General features: G+C 46.5%; 2 protein-coding genes across 3 annotated transcripts in view; one reads left to right on the top strand and one right to left on the bottom strand.

The window, feature by feature from the left end:
• The first annotated feature begins 371 nt into the window (after positions 1 to 371).
• Positions 372 to 19,740, top strand: LOC109448756 (platelet-derived growth factor receptor-like protein). 2 transcript variants are annotated; one of them, XR_002137596.2, is made up of 7 exons: positions 372 to 777; positions 7,504 to 7,846; positions 8,712 to 8,863; positions 10,309 to 10,602; positions 11,056 to 11,195; positions 17,447 to 17,718; positions 17,896 to 19,740. XR_002137596.2 is itself a non-coding variant. In XM_019734388.2 (6 exons), the coding sequence occupies exons 1-6, from the start codon at positions 720 to 722 to the stop codon at positions 17,660 to 17,662; spliced, it is 1,203 nt and encodes a 400-aa protein (XP_019589947.2). In that variant the 5' UTR covers positions 372 to 719; the 3' UTR covers positions 17,663 to 19,740. The 2 variants fall into 2 exon arrangements, 1 of the variants encoding a protein (XP_019589947.2); XM_019734388.2 differs by having other exon boundaries at positions 17,447 to 19,740.
• Positions 18,377 to 20,789, bottom strand: part of CCDC69 (coiled-coil domain containing 69) — a 32,378-nt gene continuing 29,965 nt past the window's right edge. The window contains exon 9 of the mRNA XM_074313805.1: positions 18,377 to 20,221. Within this exon, the coding sequence (XP_074169906.1) occupies positions 20,044 to 20,221 (178 nt within the window). The 3' untranslated portion in view covers positions 18,377 to 20,043. The remainder of the gene's footprint in view (positions 20,222 to 20,789) is intronic.

Genomic DNA, 20,789 nt, shown 5'->3' on the forward strand with positions numbered 1-20,789 from the left:
AGACCAGAAATATTTTAGGCTCTGTGGGCCACATGTCACTGTCACAAGTACTCCATTCTGCTGTCACAGTGCGAAAGCAGCCCCTGAGAGTATGCACGAGAGTGTGTGGCCCTTTTCCAGTATAACTTATTTATGAATACTGAAATTTGAATTTCATATGATTCGCACGTGTCACCAATTTTTTTTAACCATTTAAAACTGTTAAGAACCATTCTTAGCTCACAGGATGTGCAAAAGCCAGCGGCCAGCAGATGTGGCCCCAGAGGCAGTGGCCACGCCCCCTTTAAGTCCAGTTCAAGCCCCACCTCCCTCCTGGCCACACTCACCTATTTTGTCCTCAGATATCCCTGTCCTTCAGCACCCCCCCCCCCCAACCCTCCTGTGACCTTCAGTCGCTTCCTCCACTGCCTCCCTGCTCTGCCTGTCTGCCCTTGGCGACCCTCCTCTCCTGGCTGCAGGACTGTTTTTTCCTGAGCAGGGTTCTGAATAGTTCCATTCACCTTGGCAGGGGAACCCAAAGAAAGGAATTTTGTTTGGAGTCCTGAAGAAGCCAGGGCTCAGGACTGTGATTTGCCTTTGAAATCAGGCCCCCTCCCCTCCCATTCCCAGGGGTCCCTCAGTCACTTCCCTGCTCACCCACTGCCGGCCCCAACAGTCTTCTTGAAGACCCTGTCGCCAGCCACATCAGCACTCAGCGTCGTAGGTCCAGGTGGCTCACCATGGACCCCAGAGCCCTCTGCTTCCTGTCCTGTTGCCTGCTCATCTGTGTGATTTCAGGTACGACCTCTCCTTCCATGGTGGCAACCCTTTTACTCCCCTGGGACCTTCTGAGGATGCCCCCTCCCCCCTGCCTTTCCCAGGAGTGCTCTGTTGACAGCATGGGGCAGGGGCGTGAGGGAGCACAGCAACGCTCGTACTCTCAGCTCAGCTCCTCTACTCACTGTCCGTAGTACCTTGGCTGGGTCCTGTCACCTCTGGCAGCTCAGTTTCCTCATCTGTACAATGACAAAGGTGAACTGCGTGATCTTCCAAGCCCTTTCCAGAACCAACAGGCCTCTCTGAGCTGGAAGGCAGAGGCTATCACTAAGTCTGGTAATGATTTAGATTCATGGGGTGGCTCACGCCTGGGGAACTCTGAATGCTGACAGAACAAAGCCTGGCTCCTCTACTCACTGGCAAGATTTAATAAAATAAAGTCTCTAAGACTCAGTTTATTCAGCAGTAAAGTGGCAATAACAGTAATCTCAAAATTATAGGGTGTTTTTGAGGATTAAATGACATCGTGTAGATACTTGTTTGGCCTGCAGCCTAGCATGTAAACACTCAATAAGTGGTAGCAATGTTATTTTAATTTTAAAGACCCTGATTATATCTGATCATACCAAGATAACGTAATTCTAAGAGTCTGAGTGTTTATTTCGAGGTTCTTTGACTCTAAGAGGCTATGATTTTGCTTACAAAGATCAACAGTTTGAGGGCTCCATCGGGCACAGCCTGAAAGATTTCTAGCCCAGAACCTGGTAGAAGATAGATCCTGGGGAAGGCTGATGCCCCCGGGAGACTCTCCCTCCATCTCTCTGCTTCCAGCTTCCCCAGGAGGAGCTTGGGACTGGAATAGTCTCTGCAAGAGAATGGCTGGGCTTGGAACAGGATTTAGATGCTATCACTCCAGACTTCCTCTTCCAGACCACTGTCTGGCCGTTGGCAATATTCCCACTTGATGCTGCTCTCAGATGCTATTTAGGGAGCCTCCGAGGATGGGAAGGTGGGGGCACCTCCCTGGTCAGACAGTAGCAGTTTAGCAGAGTTGATGGTGGAGATCGGAGGATTTACTTGTAGGGAGAAGAGCTGGAGGGTGGAGGTACTGGAGGTAATGTGACCTCAGACATTTAGGACCTGGGCCCTGAGAAGGAGCTTGGAGAGTCCTCTGGGACAGACACGGTAAGTAGTGATTGAAAAGCTGGATGGGTGGGTTTCAGGCCCCCACCCCCTTCCACCAAAACAACCCTATTATTACTTTCTATTGTTGACCTTTCAATATTTCCAGAGAGGGCTCTGTTATCTAGAATCTTTCTATTGATTGGTTTGTTTTGAAACTTGAAGAATCTCTGGTTTAGTCCAACCTTTCCATTTTACAGATGCAAAAACCGAGACCCAGAGACAGCAAGACGATCAATACACAGAGGTAGCACCAGACAGGAGCCCTCTAATTTGGTGGCTTTGGACAAAGTACATGACACTGAAGTTTCCTCATCTGTAAAATGGGCACGTTAGTGAAAGCTTCCTGGTAGGGCTTTGTGAGTGTTAGATGAGAGAATGCATGGCTAGCGCTCTGCACAGTGCCCGGGTACCCAATACGTTTTAGTTATGACTGTTATCATCAGCAGCAGGCCCTGAAACCAAACTTGACACTTTCCTTAAGTTTGCCTCGGTGACTGACCTGTTGGCTTAACAAACCCAGACGCTCCAAAGCTGTAGACATCCTGTTATGGCTCCTAGAAAACCCCTCCCTACACGGTCTGACAGCCCTCGGTCCTGGGAGGTGGAGCCTCTGCTACTGAAGATGTGTTTACAGCCACCCTGTCACCAGGGCTTGTGGTGGCCTCTGTCAGATCTGGCCAGGACAGCCCCAGCTCTGGGAGCCACTCTAATCCAGCCCTCCGTCAGATTTCAACTCCAGACCAAATAGGATTCCAGACCCCAAATGCAGAGACTTCCCCCAGCCAGCTGCTTTGACAATAGCCTCTCATTAGGGCAACCAAAGAACTAGCAGTCGGTCGTCCTGGCCCCTGTCTTCTCCTGCCCTCTGATTGGCTTGCTTCCGCTTCATGGAAAGGCTCCATGTAGGAATGTTTGGCTATTAAAACATTAGCTTTATATTTGGATTTTTAAAAACTCCACTATTTGTGGCAAGCAGAATAATATGCTCCCCAAAGTGTCCACGTTCTAATCCCCAGAACCTCACATGGAGAAGAGCAGTTAAGGCTGCAGGTGAAATTAAGGTTGCTAATCTGCTGACTTTAAAACAGAGAGAGAATTCTGGATCATTCACCCAATGTAACGACAAACATCCTTAAAAGTAGAAGAGGGAGGCAGACAGGAGAACCAGAGAGAGAGAGAGAGAGACAGCTGCGTGGGGAAGACTTGGTCCGACATTTTGGGCTTTCAAGATGGAGAAAAGGGGCCACAGCCAAGGAATATGGACAGTTTCTAAAAGCTGGGAAAGTCAAGGAAACAGATTTTTCAAGAACTCCCAGAGGGAATGCAGCCCTGCTGGCACCTTGATTTTAGCCTCGGGAGACCCACGTCAGACTTCCAAGAAAATAAATTTGTGTTGTTTTCAGCCACGGAGTTTGTGGCAGTTTGTTATAGCAACAATAGAAATGAATACTTTTTTTTATGATGGCAGCTATTTATGAGCTTCTGTTCTATGCCAGGCACTATTATCTCATTTAGTATATATAACACAGGCATGCCTACCTGGGAGCTATTGCACATTCGGTTCTGGACCACTGTGATAAAAATGAGTATCACAACAGAGTGAGTTGTAATCCTTTTGGGGGTGGAGTTGTCATGCAGGGTGTCGTGCGGGGTGTCTGGTCCTGCTCCCTGCATAAGAATGCAGAATAAGGTGAGGCCAAAAAGGAACACCCACGGAGCCATAGCAGGGGAGTCATACCACTATATTCTCGCTAGCGGCTGGGTTGGAGACACAGGACACAGGATCCACACGACCTGCAACCTGCTGTCCGCTTCTCTGCCAACCAACCAACCTCACTTGCTAACTGCAATCCACGCTTGCTAGCTCAGCTACCATCTTCTTGCTAGCCCGCATTTTCTGCTAGCGTAGGCATGGCAGTTATATTAGTGGCCAATGGCTAACCAGTAACAGCTGATGGCCAACTAGCCACAGCTGATGACCATCTACTACCCGAGCCAGCACCTTTCCACGTGAGGCCGAGAGCCTAGAAACTGCTCTCTGGGGCTCTGTCCCCACAGGAGGGTTTTGCCTTCAGTTTGTAAAACAACAAACCAAACCAAAACAAACCCGCAATGGCTGTGAAGCACAATAAAGGGAAGCACCATAAAATGAGGTGTGCCTGTAATCCTGCAAGGCAGGTGTTCTTGTTCCCATTTTCTAAATGAAGAGAATGTGGCTCAGAGGTCACACGGCTCCTTTGTAGCGGAGCCAAGAGGGAAAGCCCAGCACCTCTGGCTTGGAAGTCCCTGTCCCATCATCTGGCCCAGGTTTACCGTCCCTCCCCTGGAGTGGCCTAGATACCACCTTAGAGCATCTTTGCTTCTAGATGCCCGACTTGAGTGTTCCAGGTCACCGAGTTAATACGCTGAGCCCAGCTGTTCTCTCTGAGGCTTAGTTTCTCAACCTGTAAAAAGGGGTTAGAAATGCTCTCCAGATGCCTTTTTGGGCCTACAGCGAGAATGAAATTAGAATGTGTGTGGGTGGGGGGAAATCCTCTGAACTATTCATATTAAATGCTCTCCCCATGTAAGAAATTCAGAATAAACCTCCCCCAAACTACCAACACTTCTTAAAACCATGGCAACATCCTTTCCCTCCAAGGCCAGGCATGGCCCCCAGGATAGATGTCCCCACTAGGGACGCCAGGGAGACCTTTTACGTTGTTGTGGAATAATAGAAAAAAATATATATTGGTCCCTACCCCTGGTTCCTGGCACAGAGCTCCCCAAACCCTTCTCATTTCCTAAGTGATAAGAGCACTAGGAGCATCATTTGTTCCAATATTTGGTTTTTGACCGTGATTCCTGACACCCAGCTCCTAAATCCCTTGGAATTTTCTGGGTAATAGGGAGCATCTTTTTTCTAATGAGGCGACTCTGGGTGGGCTTCTTCATGGCTTCAGGATTGGGGCCGCTCACCAGGAAGACCAAGCCATGACCAGAAACTTGGAACTTTCAGCCCCACCCCCATCCTTTGGGAAGGGGACAGGGGGTCACGAGTGACCTAATAATTGGTCATGCCTGTGTGATGAAGCCACCATGGATATCCCCAAAGTATGGAATTTGGAGAGCCTCTGGGATGCTAAACACATAGATGTGCTGGAAGAGGGGTGCCCCGGAAAGAGCACAGATGCTCTGCACCCCTGCCCACATACCTGGTCCTGTGCACCTCTCCATCTGGATGTTCGTCTGCATCCTTTATCATATCTTTTTTATAATAAGCTGCTAAACATAAGTAAGTGTTTCCCTGAGTTCTGTGAACCATTCTAGTAAATTATCAAACCCCAGCGGGGGTCATGAGAGCCCCGATTTTATAGCTGGTTGGTCAGATGCACAGATGACAATCTGGGACTTGAGACTAGCATATGAAATTGGGTGGAGGGGGCAGTCTTGTGGGACGGAGTGCTTAATCTGTGGCATCTGAGGCTCTCTCCAGGTAGATAGTGTCAGAATTGAGTTAAATTGTAGGACATCCAGTGGTGTCCTAAAGGATTAATTGGTGTGGAAAAAACCCGCACACATCTGGTGTCAGAAGTGTTGTGAGTGAGATGGTAGTGTGAATAAAGGAAATGTACATAGGAGGAGTGTAGTTTTTTCTTAACAATTGTGAGAACCAGAGGATTCAGGTTTGAAAGTGGTGGTTTGGTCTTTTTATTTTGTTATGTTTTGTTTTTGCCCATTGAGTACGGGTGTGTATTGGTGATGGTGGTCAGGGGCCATCAAAAAGGACAATTGCTGAACGCCACTGGGACCTTTTCTATTCCTGCTGCCCAAGTGCTGTTCCAGCCCCCTTGCGCTGATTTGCCCCCGCCACTCCCACCAACAATGGGGAGGCCCAAGGCTTTTGTAACATGATGGTTTAAGAAGCTGTATCTGGGGGCCGGCCTGGTGGCTCAGGCGGTTGGAGCTCCGTGCTCCTAACTCCAAAGGCTACCGGTTCGATTCCCACATGGGCCAGTGGGCTCTCAACCACAAGGTTGCCGGTTCAACTCCTCGAGTCCCGCAAGGGATGGTGGGCTCTGCCCCCTGCAACTAGAAACCGCAACTGGACCTGGAGCTGAGCTGCGCCCTCCACAACTAAGATTGAAAGGACAACAACTTGACTTGGGAAAGAAAAGTTCTGGAAGTACACACTGTTCCCCAATAAAGTCCTGTTCCCCTTCCCCAATAAAATCTTTAAAAAAAAAAAAAAAGAAAGAAAGAAGATGTATCTGATGTTGCATGTGAGATAGATTAGGGGCCAAAAGACGAGTTAGTTGGGAGCTCCATTGATAGTCTGGATGTGATCTGATCAGGGCTCGGACAGAAAGGTATTAGCAGTGGGGACAGAGAGAAAAGGATACATCTGGGAACTACTGGGAAGGAAAAGAAAGAGCCTCAGGACTTAGCACAAATTGTACAACGTTCTCTGAATGACCAGAAGAGTTGGACTGGGGTGGCAGGCAGGCATATGGAATGATTCCACTTCCTCTTCCACAAGGAAGAAAAATTAGATCAGCGGTAAAAGTTGAAGATAGTGGGTCAATATCTCCAAGGACCTTCTAACAGTCAGAGCCATTTGGCACTGAGATACTCCACTGGGGGAATTACCATGGCTCTGGAGTCAGCTGACCTGGGTTCGAGTTCAAGGGGAAGGATACTCCTTAGCACTGCACCTTGGGAAAGTTAGCCTCTGTGAGCATCAAGGTCCTCGTCCGTAAAAGGAGAACAATCCTTACTTAGTCATTAAGAGGATGAAATAAGAAAATATATGTAACGGGGCTAGTATTATTCCACAAACACTGCAGGTTCCATCAGTGGTAGCTGTTGGTATTATTAAATACTGAGCTCACGTCTCATCACTAGACCTATCTAAGTTCGTTTGGAGCATGCTTTAGAAGGTGTTGAAATATTGGCAGCAACTTGGATAATAAAATGTGTAAGTTCCCTTCCATAACCCATCAGTGGTTCCACTTCTAAAAAATTCATTCTAAGGAAGCAACTGATTAAACTTTCATGCACAAGATGATTAGTCAAAATAATTACTCAAAAATTATTTATTTTGACTAAGAATGTGAAAAACCCAAATACCCAACAGTGAAAAAATAAATCATGATACATTCCTACCATTGAATACCATGCAAGTCATTAAAAATGTTGGTGCACATGTGTTTGACATGGAATGATAATCATGACACATCACTGAGTGAAAATGCAGATGGTTAAAATATGTATCATATTGTTCCACTTTGTTTTTTAACAAAATAGGTATTTAAAATATTTGCATTAAAACAGTCTTGGGAAAATATGCTTCAAATATTGGTTATCTCTGGATGGTAAGTTTTGGGGCAAATTGAATCTTTTTCTTGGTTTGTATTCTATAATTTTTCTCTAAAGAGTGACAATTACTTGTGTAATAGTAACAAGCATAAAAGGTCCTAACAGAGCTCTGAGGTTCTGTCAACTGCTGGGGTGAAGAAAGGACAGAATTCGAGGTGAATGGAGAAGGTTGGTGACCCCAGACCCATCCTGTCTTCCCTGCAGCTGAGATCCAGGAGCGTGGCAGAACTCTGAAGGAGCAGAAAAAAAGGGGCCTCAAAACAGCCAGACCTGGTGAGGTGAAGCCCTCAGGGGCCCCAGGCCAGAGAAAACCCAAATCAGACCGGAGCCAGAAGTCTCTGCAGAAGAAGATGCCTTTGGTGGTTGTCACCCCCAGCCCCCCGGCATCCTCCATCCTGACCCAGGTGTTAGGGAGAGGCCACTTCCAGAAGGTGGGGGACTCTCTAAGCCTGCGTGCTGGCGAGACCCTGGAGCTGCGCTGCCTGGGGAAGGTGGTCCAATGGAAGGTGCCTGTGTACCTGGAAGAGGAGGGCGAGGGACGCCTGAGGTATGGGGTGGAGAACTCCTGGGACAGCCTGAATGGGTCCAGGGCTGGGGCAGCAGTTTATAAGCACTTTAACTGTTTTTATAGGGATTAAAATGGCCCAGAACCCACACTGGCCATCCCGTTACATACAACTACAGGCACCTAAAAGAAACAGCAGAATGGGCTCACAAGACCCATCAGATGCATAGTGGTTTTACAGAATGGGACACAAGGCTCCCCACAATCCTGAGATGTCTTTTCTGGGGACAGCAAATAGTGCATATAGGAGGAAAGGTGGCAAAAGAGGATGACTGTCCAACATGTTAATGTGTGGATATCAGGCTGGAGGCCAACTTCCTGTCAGGGGAGCCATCACAGGGAATCCAGAAATGAAGGCAAAGTTGGCCACACAAGCATTGCCCACCAGAGTCCAGAAGAAAATCAGGCAGAGGTTGGGGTATAAAACTGGGTTCAAAAGATTTGTCTATGTTCTCTCAATTCAGTCACTTAAAATGAGATCTCCTGGGACTGCCTCCTTTGGCAGGTAGAGGTGCTTAGAGGGCTTTGTTGAACAAAGAGACACAAGGAAGGAGCCAAGAAGCACAAAGTTGTTTGGGGGACTCCACTCGCAATGTATGGACAAGGTCAATGGGAAGTAGATGGACCAACTAGAAGTTGCATGTGAGGCCAGTGGGATAGGCGAGCCCATCAGAAACTGTGGGTGGGGCCAATACAAATGCTGACAGCTCCCCTGGACAAGCCGGGAAGACTGCTGGGTAGGTGGGGTGATGAAAGCTGATGAGGAGGTCGGTCAACTGACCAAATGCTGCCACTGTGTGTCTCAGGCCATCCCCGTCTCCTGTCCACCCCACCGACTGTCTTTCAGAATCAAGCACTTCAGCCAGCATAGTCGGCTACAGCTGGTGAACTCCACCGGCGCGGACACAGGGGAATACAGCTGCTGGGCTCAGCACTGCCAGGACGCCCAGTGCTCGGAAGGCGAGGACCGCCAGGGAAAGACCTTCATCTTCTTCACAGGTGCTCTGGAGTCAGGGTCTGGGAAAGTCTTCCAAACATAAGTGTCTTTCCCCTTAGTCCCACTTGTAAAATGAGGGAATTGAGCTCGTGGTTCTCCAAGATCCTCCTTGTGACATTCTGGGATTCTATGGCTAATGCCTTATAGAACTGAAAAGTCAGAGTCCAGCTTTGTTCAACAGAGGGAACAGATGACTCTTCTAGACTCAGCGGTGTCCCCCTTACCCAAATCCAACCCAGCAGTAGTGATGACCCAGTCTAGAGGTTCTTAGCCCTTTCCATTAGCCCCGCCTGTTAAAAACACAGATTCCTGGGGCCCAGGCCATTAAGTCTGGATGAAGTCTGGAACCCTGGAATGCCAACCAGTCCTGGCAATTTTATCTTCAGGAAGCTTTCCGAAGCAGCAGCCAGTGCTTCCCAATTCTGGTTGCCCATTAGGGTCACCTGTGGTGCTTTAACATTCCTGATACCTGTCCCCCTCCCCAAGTTCTGATTTACTTGGTCTGGGGGTGGAGCCCAGAAATTGGTTATTTTAAAAACATCTCTGGTGATTCTAATCTTCAGCCAAAGTTAACCATTGCATTTGCCTAAATCTAGAGCCACTTCGTTTAATACAGAAGCCACTGAACCCATGTGGCTATTTACATCTAAATTAATTAAAATTAAACAAAGTTTGAAATTCAGTTCCTCAGTTGCACTAGCCACCTTTGAAGTGCCTGATAGCCACATGTAGCTAGTGGTTACATATGAGACAACACAGACACAGGACATGTCCATCATGACAGAACGTTCTATTGGACAGCACAGCTCTAGAAAGCTGGTCCCCAGGTAATTCCTACTCACTGTACCATTGTGCACCCAGGACACTGACCTGAGACTGTTACTAATGGTACCTTGAACAAGTTTCACGAATGTTTGCCTCCCACAGGCCTTGTGCCTCATATCCAGTATCCCATTTGCTTCTTTTCAGCTCTGCAAAGTAGGCCAGAATGGGATTATCGCTCCTACTTGACATATGAGAAGAACCAAAGCTCAGAGGAAATAAGTGATTTGCTTAAGATCCCACAGCTAGTGGGTGGCAGGATTGGGAATCAAACCAGAAACCATGACTTCTATTCAGTACTTCCTCTAATACTTTTCACATAAAAAGACCTTTAGAGATCAAGCCTTCTAAACCCCCTCATTGTATATACGAAGACACCAAAGACCACAGAGGGAAAGAGCTTTGTTTAAGATGCACAGCAAGCTCATGACCAAGCCCGAACTGGTCTTCAGCCTCCCAGATCAGGATCCCTTACCCGAGAGGAAAGAACATGGAGCATGGAGATGGGAAGGGAAAGTGGGATTTCAAATCCCCGTGATGGACCTCATGCTCATGGGTGGTGGTAGAGCATCAGGAAACAAATCTGTCCCAACCTCATTCTTTTCTCTCCCTCCTTCCTTCCCAGACCCAGAAGAACTCTTTGTCCCCACAGAGAATTATTATGAGGTGATACAGTTACGTAGCAATCAAGCAGTCCTGCTTCCCTGCCAGGTGACCAACCCCCTGGCCCAGGTGACGCTGCATCGGGAGTTCCCCCCGGAAGAGGTCCCAGTGGATGGGACAGACATCTCCTTTGATGTGAAGAAGGGCTTCACCATCCACCGGCCCCGAGCTTCCTTGGCTGGTTCTCTCTTCTGCTTGGCCAGCCTCGGTGGCATGAGACAAATCTCTACCAAGTACATGCTGATCTACATCAACTGTGCGTGAGCCTAGGGCTCTGAGTGGGCAGGGCAGGGGAGGAAATGGGGAGAGACGCCTCCTTTGGGAACCTCAGGATTATGGAGCTCTAAATAACCACCTTTCGACAACACTTCTTGTATTCAACCATCTTGTCCAGGGAGCCAGCCAAACAGCTATTGCGCTAGCTTGCATCAATTCGGCCTGTGTCTATCCACTCATTCTCAATCAAGCAACAGCTTTCCATCATCCGTCCTCCCTTAAATTAACCATTCCATTCACCTATCCTCCATCAGATCAACCGTTCCACTCATCCTCTATTAATTCATATACCCATTCACACATCCTCTATCAATTCAGTTGCCTCAACCCTTCATCCTCTATCAATCTAACCATGTCACCCGTTCCATTCAATCATTCTAACAACCAATTCAACATGTTTGTCCTCATTTCTCTCCCATCTTCTCCATGGCAGACCCATCTTCCTCCCCCAAACCCACCATCCAAGCTTCAGCAACTTCGGTCCAACTGGGAGAGAACTTCAATGTAACCTGCACAGTTCTGAGTGAGCCGGAGATTGCTGTGGACTTCCGTTGGGAATATCCAGGGCAGAAGGTAAGCAGAGGGGAAGAAGAGGCTATGAGCTTGTGTGTATGTGATGGTGGTGTGTTGGGGTAGGGGCGTGGGAGGGAAGCATTAGGATGACGGCCAGGAGCCATCACCGTCAAGGGGAACCACTGCTTGACTAGAAATCTGATGAACCTGGATTCTAGTCCCAACTTTGACACTGCTTCTCAGAATGACCTCGGGCAAGTCACTTCCCTTTTCTGGGCCTCCGTTTCCTCATCTGTCAACCAGAGCTACTTCTCAGGTGACTGTATACAAATGTATAATTTGTTCCTTTGTTAATTTATCCAGTAATTCTTGAGCACCCACCACATGCCAGACACTGTAGTATGTGCTGAGACTACAATGCTGAGTCAATGAGAGAGATGGCTTCTGCTCTCTGCAAACTTAGTCTAAACGGGGAGGAGGAAGTGGGACATGAACAAACATGATCATCTAGAGAATACTGCATGCTACGAGGATACAGCAGGAATGTGATCAGGTGTACTTAAGATAGAGTGCTCAAGGTGTCTTCTCTGAAGTGACATGCAAGCTGAGACCAGACTGGTTCAAATCACCTGAAAATGGGGCTTGAATAAGTACTTAGTCCCTATGGCAGCGTGTGATGAGCCATGGACCAAAAGCGTTAGCAACTGTTTCCTGGGCAACTACAGCGGGTCTAGACCTTCACAAGGTGGTGCTGGAGACGTGAGGTGGGGGGTGATGTTCTTTCCTCTCAAAGAACTTACCCTCATAACCTTCAAACTTTGGGAGGAGGTTCTGTGTCAAATAGGCTACCAATCCTGATTACTGCAGGAATCCTTTTTTTTTTTTTCTCTTTTGGGAATCAGATGTTCTAATAATGCTAAGAGGAGATTGATTTATTCTTAGCAGGCACATAAAATATCTAAATGTCTACGGATTTTTTTCTTCTTAAAACGACTTGGATTGGTTTGTGTGTTTTTAATTCTCATTCACCTCCCACTCCCCTTTGGAAACCATCAGCTTGTTCTCTGTATCTATGGGTGTGTTTTTGTTTTTGTTGTCCATTCATTTAATTAATGTATTTATTTTAGATTTCACATATAAGTGAAATCATACAGTATTTGTCTTTCTCTATCTGATTTATTTCACTTAGCATAATACCCTCTAGGTCCATCTATATTGTTGTAAGATTTAATTTTTTTTATTGCTGAATAATATTCCATTGTACACACATCTTCTTTATCCATTCATCTATTGATGGATATCTAGGTTGCTTCCATATCTTGGCTATTACTAGTAATGCTGCAATGAACATAGGGGTGCATACATCTTTTCAAATGAGTGTTTTTGTTTCCTTTGGATAAATACCCAAAAAATGGAATTGCCGGATCATGTGGCAGCTCTATTTTTAATTTTTTGAGAAATCTCCATACTGTTTTCCATAGTGGCTATGCTAATTTACAATCACACCAACAGTGTATGAGGGTTCCCTTTTCTCCACATCCTTGCCAACACTTGTTATTTGCTGATTTATTGATGATAGCCATTCTGACAGGTGTGAGGTGATATCTCCTTGTGGTTTTAATTTGCATTTCTCTGATGATTAGTGATGTTGGGCATCTTTTCATATGTCTGTTGGCCATTTGTATGTCCCCTCAGGAGAAATGTCTATTCAGATCCTCTACCCATTTTTAAATTGGATTGTTTGGAGTTTTTTGGTGTAAAGTTGTATGAGTTCTTAATATACTTTGGATATCAGCCCCTTATCATTTGCAAATATCTTCTCTCATTGTTAGTTACATTTTTGTCTTTTTGTTTTGTTGATGGTTTCTTTTACTGTGAAAAAGCTTTTTAGTTTGATGTAGTCTCATTCATTTATTTCATTTACTTCCCTTGCCTTTGGGGTCAAGTTCACAGAAAGCCCTCTGAGACTAAGGTCCATAAGTTTAGAGCCTACGTTTTCTTCTATTTTCTTGTTTCAGGTCTTATATTCAAGTCTTTAATCCATTTGAGTTAATTTTTGTGTATTGTGTCAGATAGCTATCTAAGTTCATTCTTTTGCATGTGACTTTCCAGTTTTCCCAACACCATTTTATTGAAGAGAATTTCCTTTCTCCATTGTATGTTTTTGGCTCCTTTGTCAAAAATTACCTGCCTGTATATATGTGTGTTAATTTCTGGGTTCTCAAGTCTGTTCCATTGGTCTTTTTTTCTGCCAGTACCATATTGTTTTCATTATTAAAGATCTGTAGTATAGTTTGAAATCAGGGACTGTGATACCTCCAGCTTTGCTCTTTTATCTCAGGATTGCTTTGGCTATCTGGGGTGGTTTGTTATTCTATATAACTTTGAGGAATTTTTTGTTCTATTTTTGTGAAAAATTCCAAGGGAATTTTAATTTTCATTTTTCTATGTATCTTTTGATCTTTTTTTCTTCTTCTTGGACCCCATAGTTGTTCAGTAGCATGTTGTTTTATTGCTACATACGACCGAGTATTTATGGTTTTCCCTCTTTGTTCTGTAGTTAATTTCCAGTGTCATACCATTTTGGTCAGAAAATATGCTTGGCATGATTTCAATCTTCTTAAATTTATTCAGATTAGTTTTGTGTGCCAATATATGGTCTATCCTTGAGAATGTTCCATGTACACTTGAGAATGTGTATTCTGTCATTTGGGGCTGGAAAGTTCTATAAATATCAAATAATCTATTTGCTCTAATGTGTCATTTAAGTAAGACCAATATTTCCTTGACTTTATATCTGGATGATCTATACATTGTTGTCAGTTGGTTATTTAGGACCCCTACCGTAATTGTATTTTTGTCCATTTCTCCCTTTAGGTCTGTTAGTAATTTCTTTATATATTTTGGTGCTCCCAAGTTAGGTACATATATACTGATAAGCATATGTCTCTTGATGAATTGTCCCCTTTGTCATTATAAAATGTCCATCTTTGTCTCTTGTTACCTTTTTTTATCATGAAACTTATTTTGTCTTACATAAGTATGGTTACATCTGATTTTCTATGGATGTCATTTGCTTGAAATATCATTTTCCACCCCTTCACTTTGACCCTGTGTTTGTCTTTGGAGCTGATTCTCCTGCAGGCAACATAGTGTTGGATCTTGTTTTTTTAATTCAGCCCACTGCTTTGCGCTTTTTGATTGGTGAGTTAAGTCCATGTACATTTACGGTGATTGTGATATATGAGGACTTACTACAGCCATTTTATCTTTTGTTTTCTCAGTACTCTATATTGCCATTTTTTCTTTTCCCTTGTGATTCTGTCAGCTATTTTATTTTGGTGGGTTTTTTTATGATTGTTTTCCCTCCATTTCCTCTTTTTTTTATGTTTTGTGTTCTCAGGTCTGGATTTTGTTTTGTGGTTACCATTAGGTTTGTATAAAATGTCTCATGCATACAATAGTCCTTTATCTTCTGATGGCCTTTTATCTTAATTCACCTGTACACATTGTCCTTTTTCTTCTCCTCTTTTATAATTTTGTTGTCACAAGGTTATCCCTTTTTCTGTTGTGCTTTTATTACCAAATTGCAGTATGGTTATTTTTAATGCTGCCCCTTTCCCCTTTATCCTTTATGTCATAATTACGTGATTAATTTTGAAGTAAATTTGAAATTTCTTGCTTCTGGCTGCCTGACAGTTATCTTACTCAAAGTTTTGTATACTTTTGTCTTTTTGTTTCTGGTAGAGAGCTTCTTTCAACATTTCTTGTAATGCAGGGCTTGTGGTGGCAAATTCTTTCAGGTTTTGTTTGAGAAATCCTTTATTTCTCTTTCATATGTAAAGGATAACTTTGCTGGATATAATCCTGGGCCGATGGTTCACATCTTTCAATATTTTGAATATTTTCTTCCATTCTCTCCTGTCTTGTAATGTTTCTATTGAGAAATGTGATGATAATCTGATGGGGTTTCCTTTGTAAGTTAGTCTTTTTTCCCCGGCTGCCTTGAGAATTCTTTCTTTGTCATTGATTTTTAAAAGATTGAATAAAATGTATCATGGAGAAGGTCTTTTTGTGTTGATATAATAGGGGTCTTCTCTATTTTAAAGTCCAGTTATTTCCATAGGCTTGGGAAGTTCTCATCAATTGTTTCTTTGGGTAGGCTCTCTGTTCCCTTCTCCCTTTCTTCTCCTGCTGGTATATCTATTATCCTTAGGTTGCTCTTTCTAATGGAGTCAGATAGTTCTTATAGAGCGGTTTCCTTTTTTCTAAACTCTTAGTTCTCTCTCTTCTTCCTCCTGAGTTATTCCTAGATTTCCATCTTTGAGCTCACGAATTCTCTCTTCTATCTGATCTGCTCTATTTCCAATGCTCTCTAATTCATTCCTTATCTCATTTATTGAGTTCTTCAGCTCCAGAATTTGTTTGGTTCTTTTTTGTAGTTTTAGCCTCTTTGGTAAAGTACTTGTTTTGTTCATTAATTTTATTACTGAGCTCATTTAACTGCTTTTCTGAGTTTCCTTGTATACCATTGAGTTTCCTCATAACTGAAATCTTGATTTATCTGTCATTTAAATCTTTTATTTTCTTTCTGTGCTCCAGAGGTACCTTGGTTGTTCATGCTATTTGATGGATTGTTTCTCTGCCTGCACATTTGAGGTAGTGAACTTTTATTGTTTAGATACTGTTTCACTCTCAACAATTCAGCACATTGATAGGTCGTGTACTTTCTTTTGTTTTCCAGTAGATGGTGTTATACCACATGATTTTGTTTTCTGTTGGCACCATTTGCATCTCTGGGCTCATGGTGGGCTGGCATCACTTCGGTTGAGGAAAATACCACATACCTACTGGGATGGTGGGTGTCCCTTCTGTGACCAGCTTGCCTCGGTTATAGGGGATGACCACTGTGGTGGGGGAATGTCATGGGTGGTGGAGAACTGGTTTTGTGAGTTCCCAGGCCTACCTCCTTTTCACTAATGTCCACTAGCCCCACTGTTTTTGGAGGTGTCTGCACTGCCTCTACTGGGCTCTGCCGGGACAGATAGGGCAGGGGAGGTAAGTTTGCGATCTTGTGGCTCCACCTCCCTGCCAGCAATGGCTGTTGGCACCGCTGTGTTGTTCAAGCTTCCCAGCCACTTTTACATGACCCTGCCACAATGCGGAGAAGTGGAGATGCCTTTACCCAGAGGGAAACTTCTTATGACCTCTTACACTTCAGGCCCTAGTGTGTAGGCTGAAGCCCAACTTCTCCACCATGATTGCTGGAGCCACAGTGGGTGCCAAACTGCATCTGTAGCCACCGTCTCTGTCTTTCCTCCATCCCACTTCCCCTACTTGTTTCTATACACCCACCTTCAGGTGTCCCAATGCGTGAATCTCTCAGGCATGTTTGTGTGTTGAGCAGGGAAGCCTTTGTTGAATCACGATTATGCAACTTGTAAATTTAAGGTGAGAAACAAAGGAGCCTTGTCACTCCGCCATGATGGAAACCTCACTTTAGGAATTCTTAAAAGGGCTTCCTGGAAGAGCTGGAATTTGACATGAGCCTTGGAGGGAGGGCTGGACCTGCAAAAACGTGATGAAAGTGAGCCCCCCAGAGACCTTAGGATGTGGAAATAGTGTGTGTGTGTGTGTGTGTGTGTGTGTGTGTGTGTGTGTGTGTGTGTGATTCTCTCACTTGTCAAATGCAGAAGCTGAGACCCAACAAGGGGAAAATAACACTCATATGTTTGGGAGACAATGGTTTCACTGTGCCAGCACCTCCCCAACATGTTCTGTGGAATGGCAGATTACCAAAACATGCTCCCCAATAAAAAAAGTGTTCTTTGAAAAACACTGCCTCTTATAACCATAACCTGACTTGGAGATTCAAAACCCATCTGCACACATAACTGGCTCAGTGGTCTGAGTCTCCCCAACTTAACTTTGTTTGACTCAGTGTTTCACAGACAATTGTGATAATGGACCCCCCCACTTCCCACCCTTGGAGTAGGGAACACCCATTAGTGTCCCCTACAGAAACAGAGTGCCACAAAACCCACTCTGGGCGGTGCTGCTCTAGGCTATGTTACCTCCTGCATCTCCATGAGTAGGGGAGGAGACCCCAGCTTCTCTCCAGGGACTTGAGAAGCTTCACCTTTTCCACAAAGAACCTGGCCTTTGAGGTGCTCTGACATGGAGGTGTGATCTGCAGCAGGTCACTTCTCCTTTTCCTGAAAGATACATGGTGCCTCTTACCTATCGACTGGTGCCCAAGTCAGAGACAGCATCTGGGGCGGGTGATGGACAGTTATCTTTTGTCCCTGCAGCTGGGCCGACCCCCCTACATCAGTGAGTGGACCAACGTGGTACGCCAGAGGGGCCAGGTACAGCAGGAAGCAGGAAGCACCCTGTATGTGGCCGAGGCACGGGCTGGGGATGCTGGCGCCTACATCTGCCGGGTCACCAACCTTCAAGGCACTGGGACGGCCATCACCCGTGTCCGTGTGACCCGAAACCCTTGGGTTTCCCCTACCCCTTCCTAGCTCCCTTCCTGGCTGCAGGCATCTGGGTGTGGAAGAGTGGGCAGAAGCAGGAGAAGGTAACTGTGTGAATGTTGGTGTATTTCTATGCCATGGAGGTGCCCCCACAGGGCAGAAACAACCTTAGCCTTCACCCCTTCCACTCTCTCATGTGTGCTTTCACCTCTCTCTTTAACTTCGCTGCCTCATTCCCATCCCTGATCTGTTCTGACAGCCAGTCTTCACTCCAACCTCAGGTGCTGAGACTGGGCAAAGCAAGGGCCAGTGGGGCACCAGTACCCAAGGAGGGACCCCAGAACCACTGTGAATCACTCAGGCCCCAGGACTTATTCCTCAAAGATGTCTGCCCTTAACAGAGGTTGTCATGAAGACCCATCTCCTCCTTCTCCCAGGAAAACACAGAGGCCAAGTAAAAACGATACCGTGCATTCTATTTGGTTTCCATAGCTTGTCTGCCCCAGGATGAGACTGACCACAGTTTATCTCCTTTCATCCATCACAGGCTACACGAGGGAAACCCTGCTCCCCACAACTTGCCCCTTCTCCCGCCCAGCCCCTCCCATGAAAACAATGCTTTCTAAAGGGCGTTCTGCAGCCCTAAGTGCTGGGTTTGGGGTAGAAACATGGTCAAAGAAGTTTAGGAAATGATGAGTACTTTGCTTCCTTCTTGGGAATCTGCAATGTATGTTAGCATATTAAAGGTTCTGAGAAGTCCTACAGTTTGCAGATCGTTTAATTTGATTGAACTTAGTTTCTCAAATTACTTGGCCACCGATTCTTTTCTTGGTTGTGCCTATTAATGTCCAATGATCTCGTGTATCCCAGAGAGGCTTTGGGAAAAGATATGTGAAGAAGGATGTGTCTCATTCACTCCTGAACTGCCCTCAGTCTCCTGGACGACCTGTTTGCCCATGGCCAGAGAAGCAGCTCTGTGGTCCCCTAGCCCTGCTGAACTCCCAGAACAAGACATGGATGAAGAAGGCAGTCTGGGCCCATGGAAGAGACTGACTTTTCCTGTGTGCTGGCCCAGGGCTGGGGCTGGAGCTGGGGGCACCAGAGGCAAGGCCTTTCAGCAACGTTGATCTCAGTCTGCTCTGCCACTGATACAGGGTAAGAACCTGCTTCAAGGATCTGATGCAGATCAGAGGAGGGAGGTGTCTGTGAAAGCATTTAATTAAAATGCTCTATGCAAGGGAAAGTTATTATAATAGCTTTCGGCCGACCGGAAGCTTCTTAAAAAGAATCTTCAATTCACAGATGTCAGGGCTGGACAGACCTGCTGAGGTGAGTTTCTCCAGCTACCCCTGTACTCTGATGGGGGAGCGCAGGGTCAGGTTCTAGGGGCCCCGGATCAGGGATGGCAGGAATGAAGGTGGAGAGCAGGAAGTGGGTTGGGGACCAGAGAGAGGAAGGAGGAGAAAGACTGTCACAAATGTGATCTTCCCAGAGCCTGGGGAGAAAGAAAAAGCACAAGACCCAGATGACAGATGAGGTCCCAGTCCTGGCTTTGAGAATCCTGCTCCCCACCTCGGTTTTCTCACCTGTTCAGGGATGAGGTTCTAGCTCTGGCTGTGCAGGGCATTCAGACTCACTAGGTGGCCCCCGCGGCACTGAGACTGAGGGACCAGGAGGTCTGAGGCGGGAGCTTTTCCTGGCCACGGAGGAGGAGCTCTGGCCATTACCCTTGGGCTGACCGGACTCTGGGCCAGGGAGCAGTGGCAGGCTGACGCCCTGCCTTGGCTGGGTTGGCCCCTGGCACTGCCAGCCCCAATGGCCTCCAGTGACCCCCTCCCAGCTGCTCACCTTTCCCAGTTGATTCACAGGGTTTGGTCCACTTCCTTCCCTGTCCCCCAGCTCTGAGTCTGACCTTCAGACAGTCCTAGAATGGGACACTATAGTAACTCAAGAGTCATTTGTTCAGTTCCCCCAACTGTTTAAGAGGACCAGTAAACTGAGGCTGAGAGAAGGCCAAAGCAGAAGTGGGCATGTGTAGGAGGAAGTTGATGAGCTGGCAGCAAAGCTGACAAGTTAGGACCAGGAGGGTGTGTCCTCTTTGTCAGATGGCTGAAGTGGCACAGGCGCCCCCTGGGAAAAGCCTCAGATCTCCCCGATTTGAACAGAGAGAAGGGCAGGGAGGGAAGGACTCCTCTTGCTGCATTTCCTGGGCCAACTCAAGGGAAAGCACTCCTTGGGGCCTCCAAAGCCCCCTGGGTGATTCTACGCGGCCTAAGCCCCCAGGGCTCATGGGCACACACCCTGGCTCCCATCTCACTCCTGCCCTCATGGCCTCCTGGGAGAAGAACGAGAGGCTCTTGCTGTCTTCTCTGGAAAGTCCTGGAGAGGGAGCTGTGACCACAGATGTCATGGCTGCTCAGGCCCTGAGCCTATGTGGCCAAGAAGGAGACCTCGGTGGGGGTGACGGAGGCCAGGGGGAAGGCGGAGGCGGCATCGGCCCCAAGCACCCGGTACAGCAGCTCCTCCTTCTCCTGCTGGAGCTGTCGCCTTAACTGCGACTCCTTCTCCAGGGCCTCGCGGGCGAGAAGCAGGTCGTCCGAGAGCTGCCTGTGGATGCAGAAAGAGGCCATGGTTGCCTCTCAGGGTCTCCAGGGACTGCAGAGACCACCCCTTCCTCTAGGACAGCTTCCGCAGGTGGGCCGCCAGCCGGCCCCAGGGGCCCTACGGCCCCCTCTTGCCCCGTCGAAAGCAAGAAGTGATTCAATCTGTTGGCCAAGAAGCATGGTCCTCACAGGGAGACAGCTCCGGGTTCAACCTGCCCCATCGCTTAGCCGTGTAACCTTGGACAAGTTGTTTACTCTCAGCAAATTTCAGTTTCCTCATTTGTAAAATGGGAATGAGAATGATAGGACCCAGCTCTTAAAGTAATTAGGAGATTTCGATGAGATCATATGTATTCAATCAATTGTGTCTGACACATATTAGCTCTCATTTACTAAGCGCTTAGAACTGGTTCATTCATTTATGTACATTCATTTATTCATTCATTCGGCCTCATGAGCTATATGTTTCCTGTTCCACCTTCCCACATTGGGCTTTTCCATGGAGCTCACTCAGCCAGGATGGGGACAAACAGATACTAATCTGGGCCTTTGATTTAGGTTTCCAGGCAGAA

Source organism: Rhinolophus sinicus, linkage group LG10, assembly GCF_036562045.2.
Source record: "Rhinolophus sinicus isolate RSC01 linkage group LG10, ASM3656204v1, whole genome shotgun sequence".
Classification (NCBI taxonomy): domain Eukaryota; kingdom Metazoa; phylum Chordata; class Mammalia; order Chiroptera; family Rhinolophidae; genus Rhinolophus; species Rhinolophus sinicus.

Excerpts from the sequence above, each read along its gene's own strand:
- LOC109448756 (XM_019734388.2), top strand. The coding sequence starts at position 720 with ATGGACCCCAGAGCCCTCTGCTTCCTGTCCTGTTGCCTGCTCATCTGT. Across the intron at positions 778-7,503 it reads GCTCATCTGTGTGATTTCAG|CTGAGATCCAGGAGCGTGGC; the intron begins GTACGACCTCTC and ends TCTTCCCTGCAG. Across the intron at positions 10,603-11,055 it reads CATGCTGATCTACATCAACT|ACCCATCTTCCTCCCCCAAA; the intron begins GTGCGTGAGCCT and ends TCTCCATGGCAG.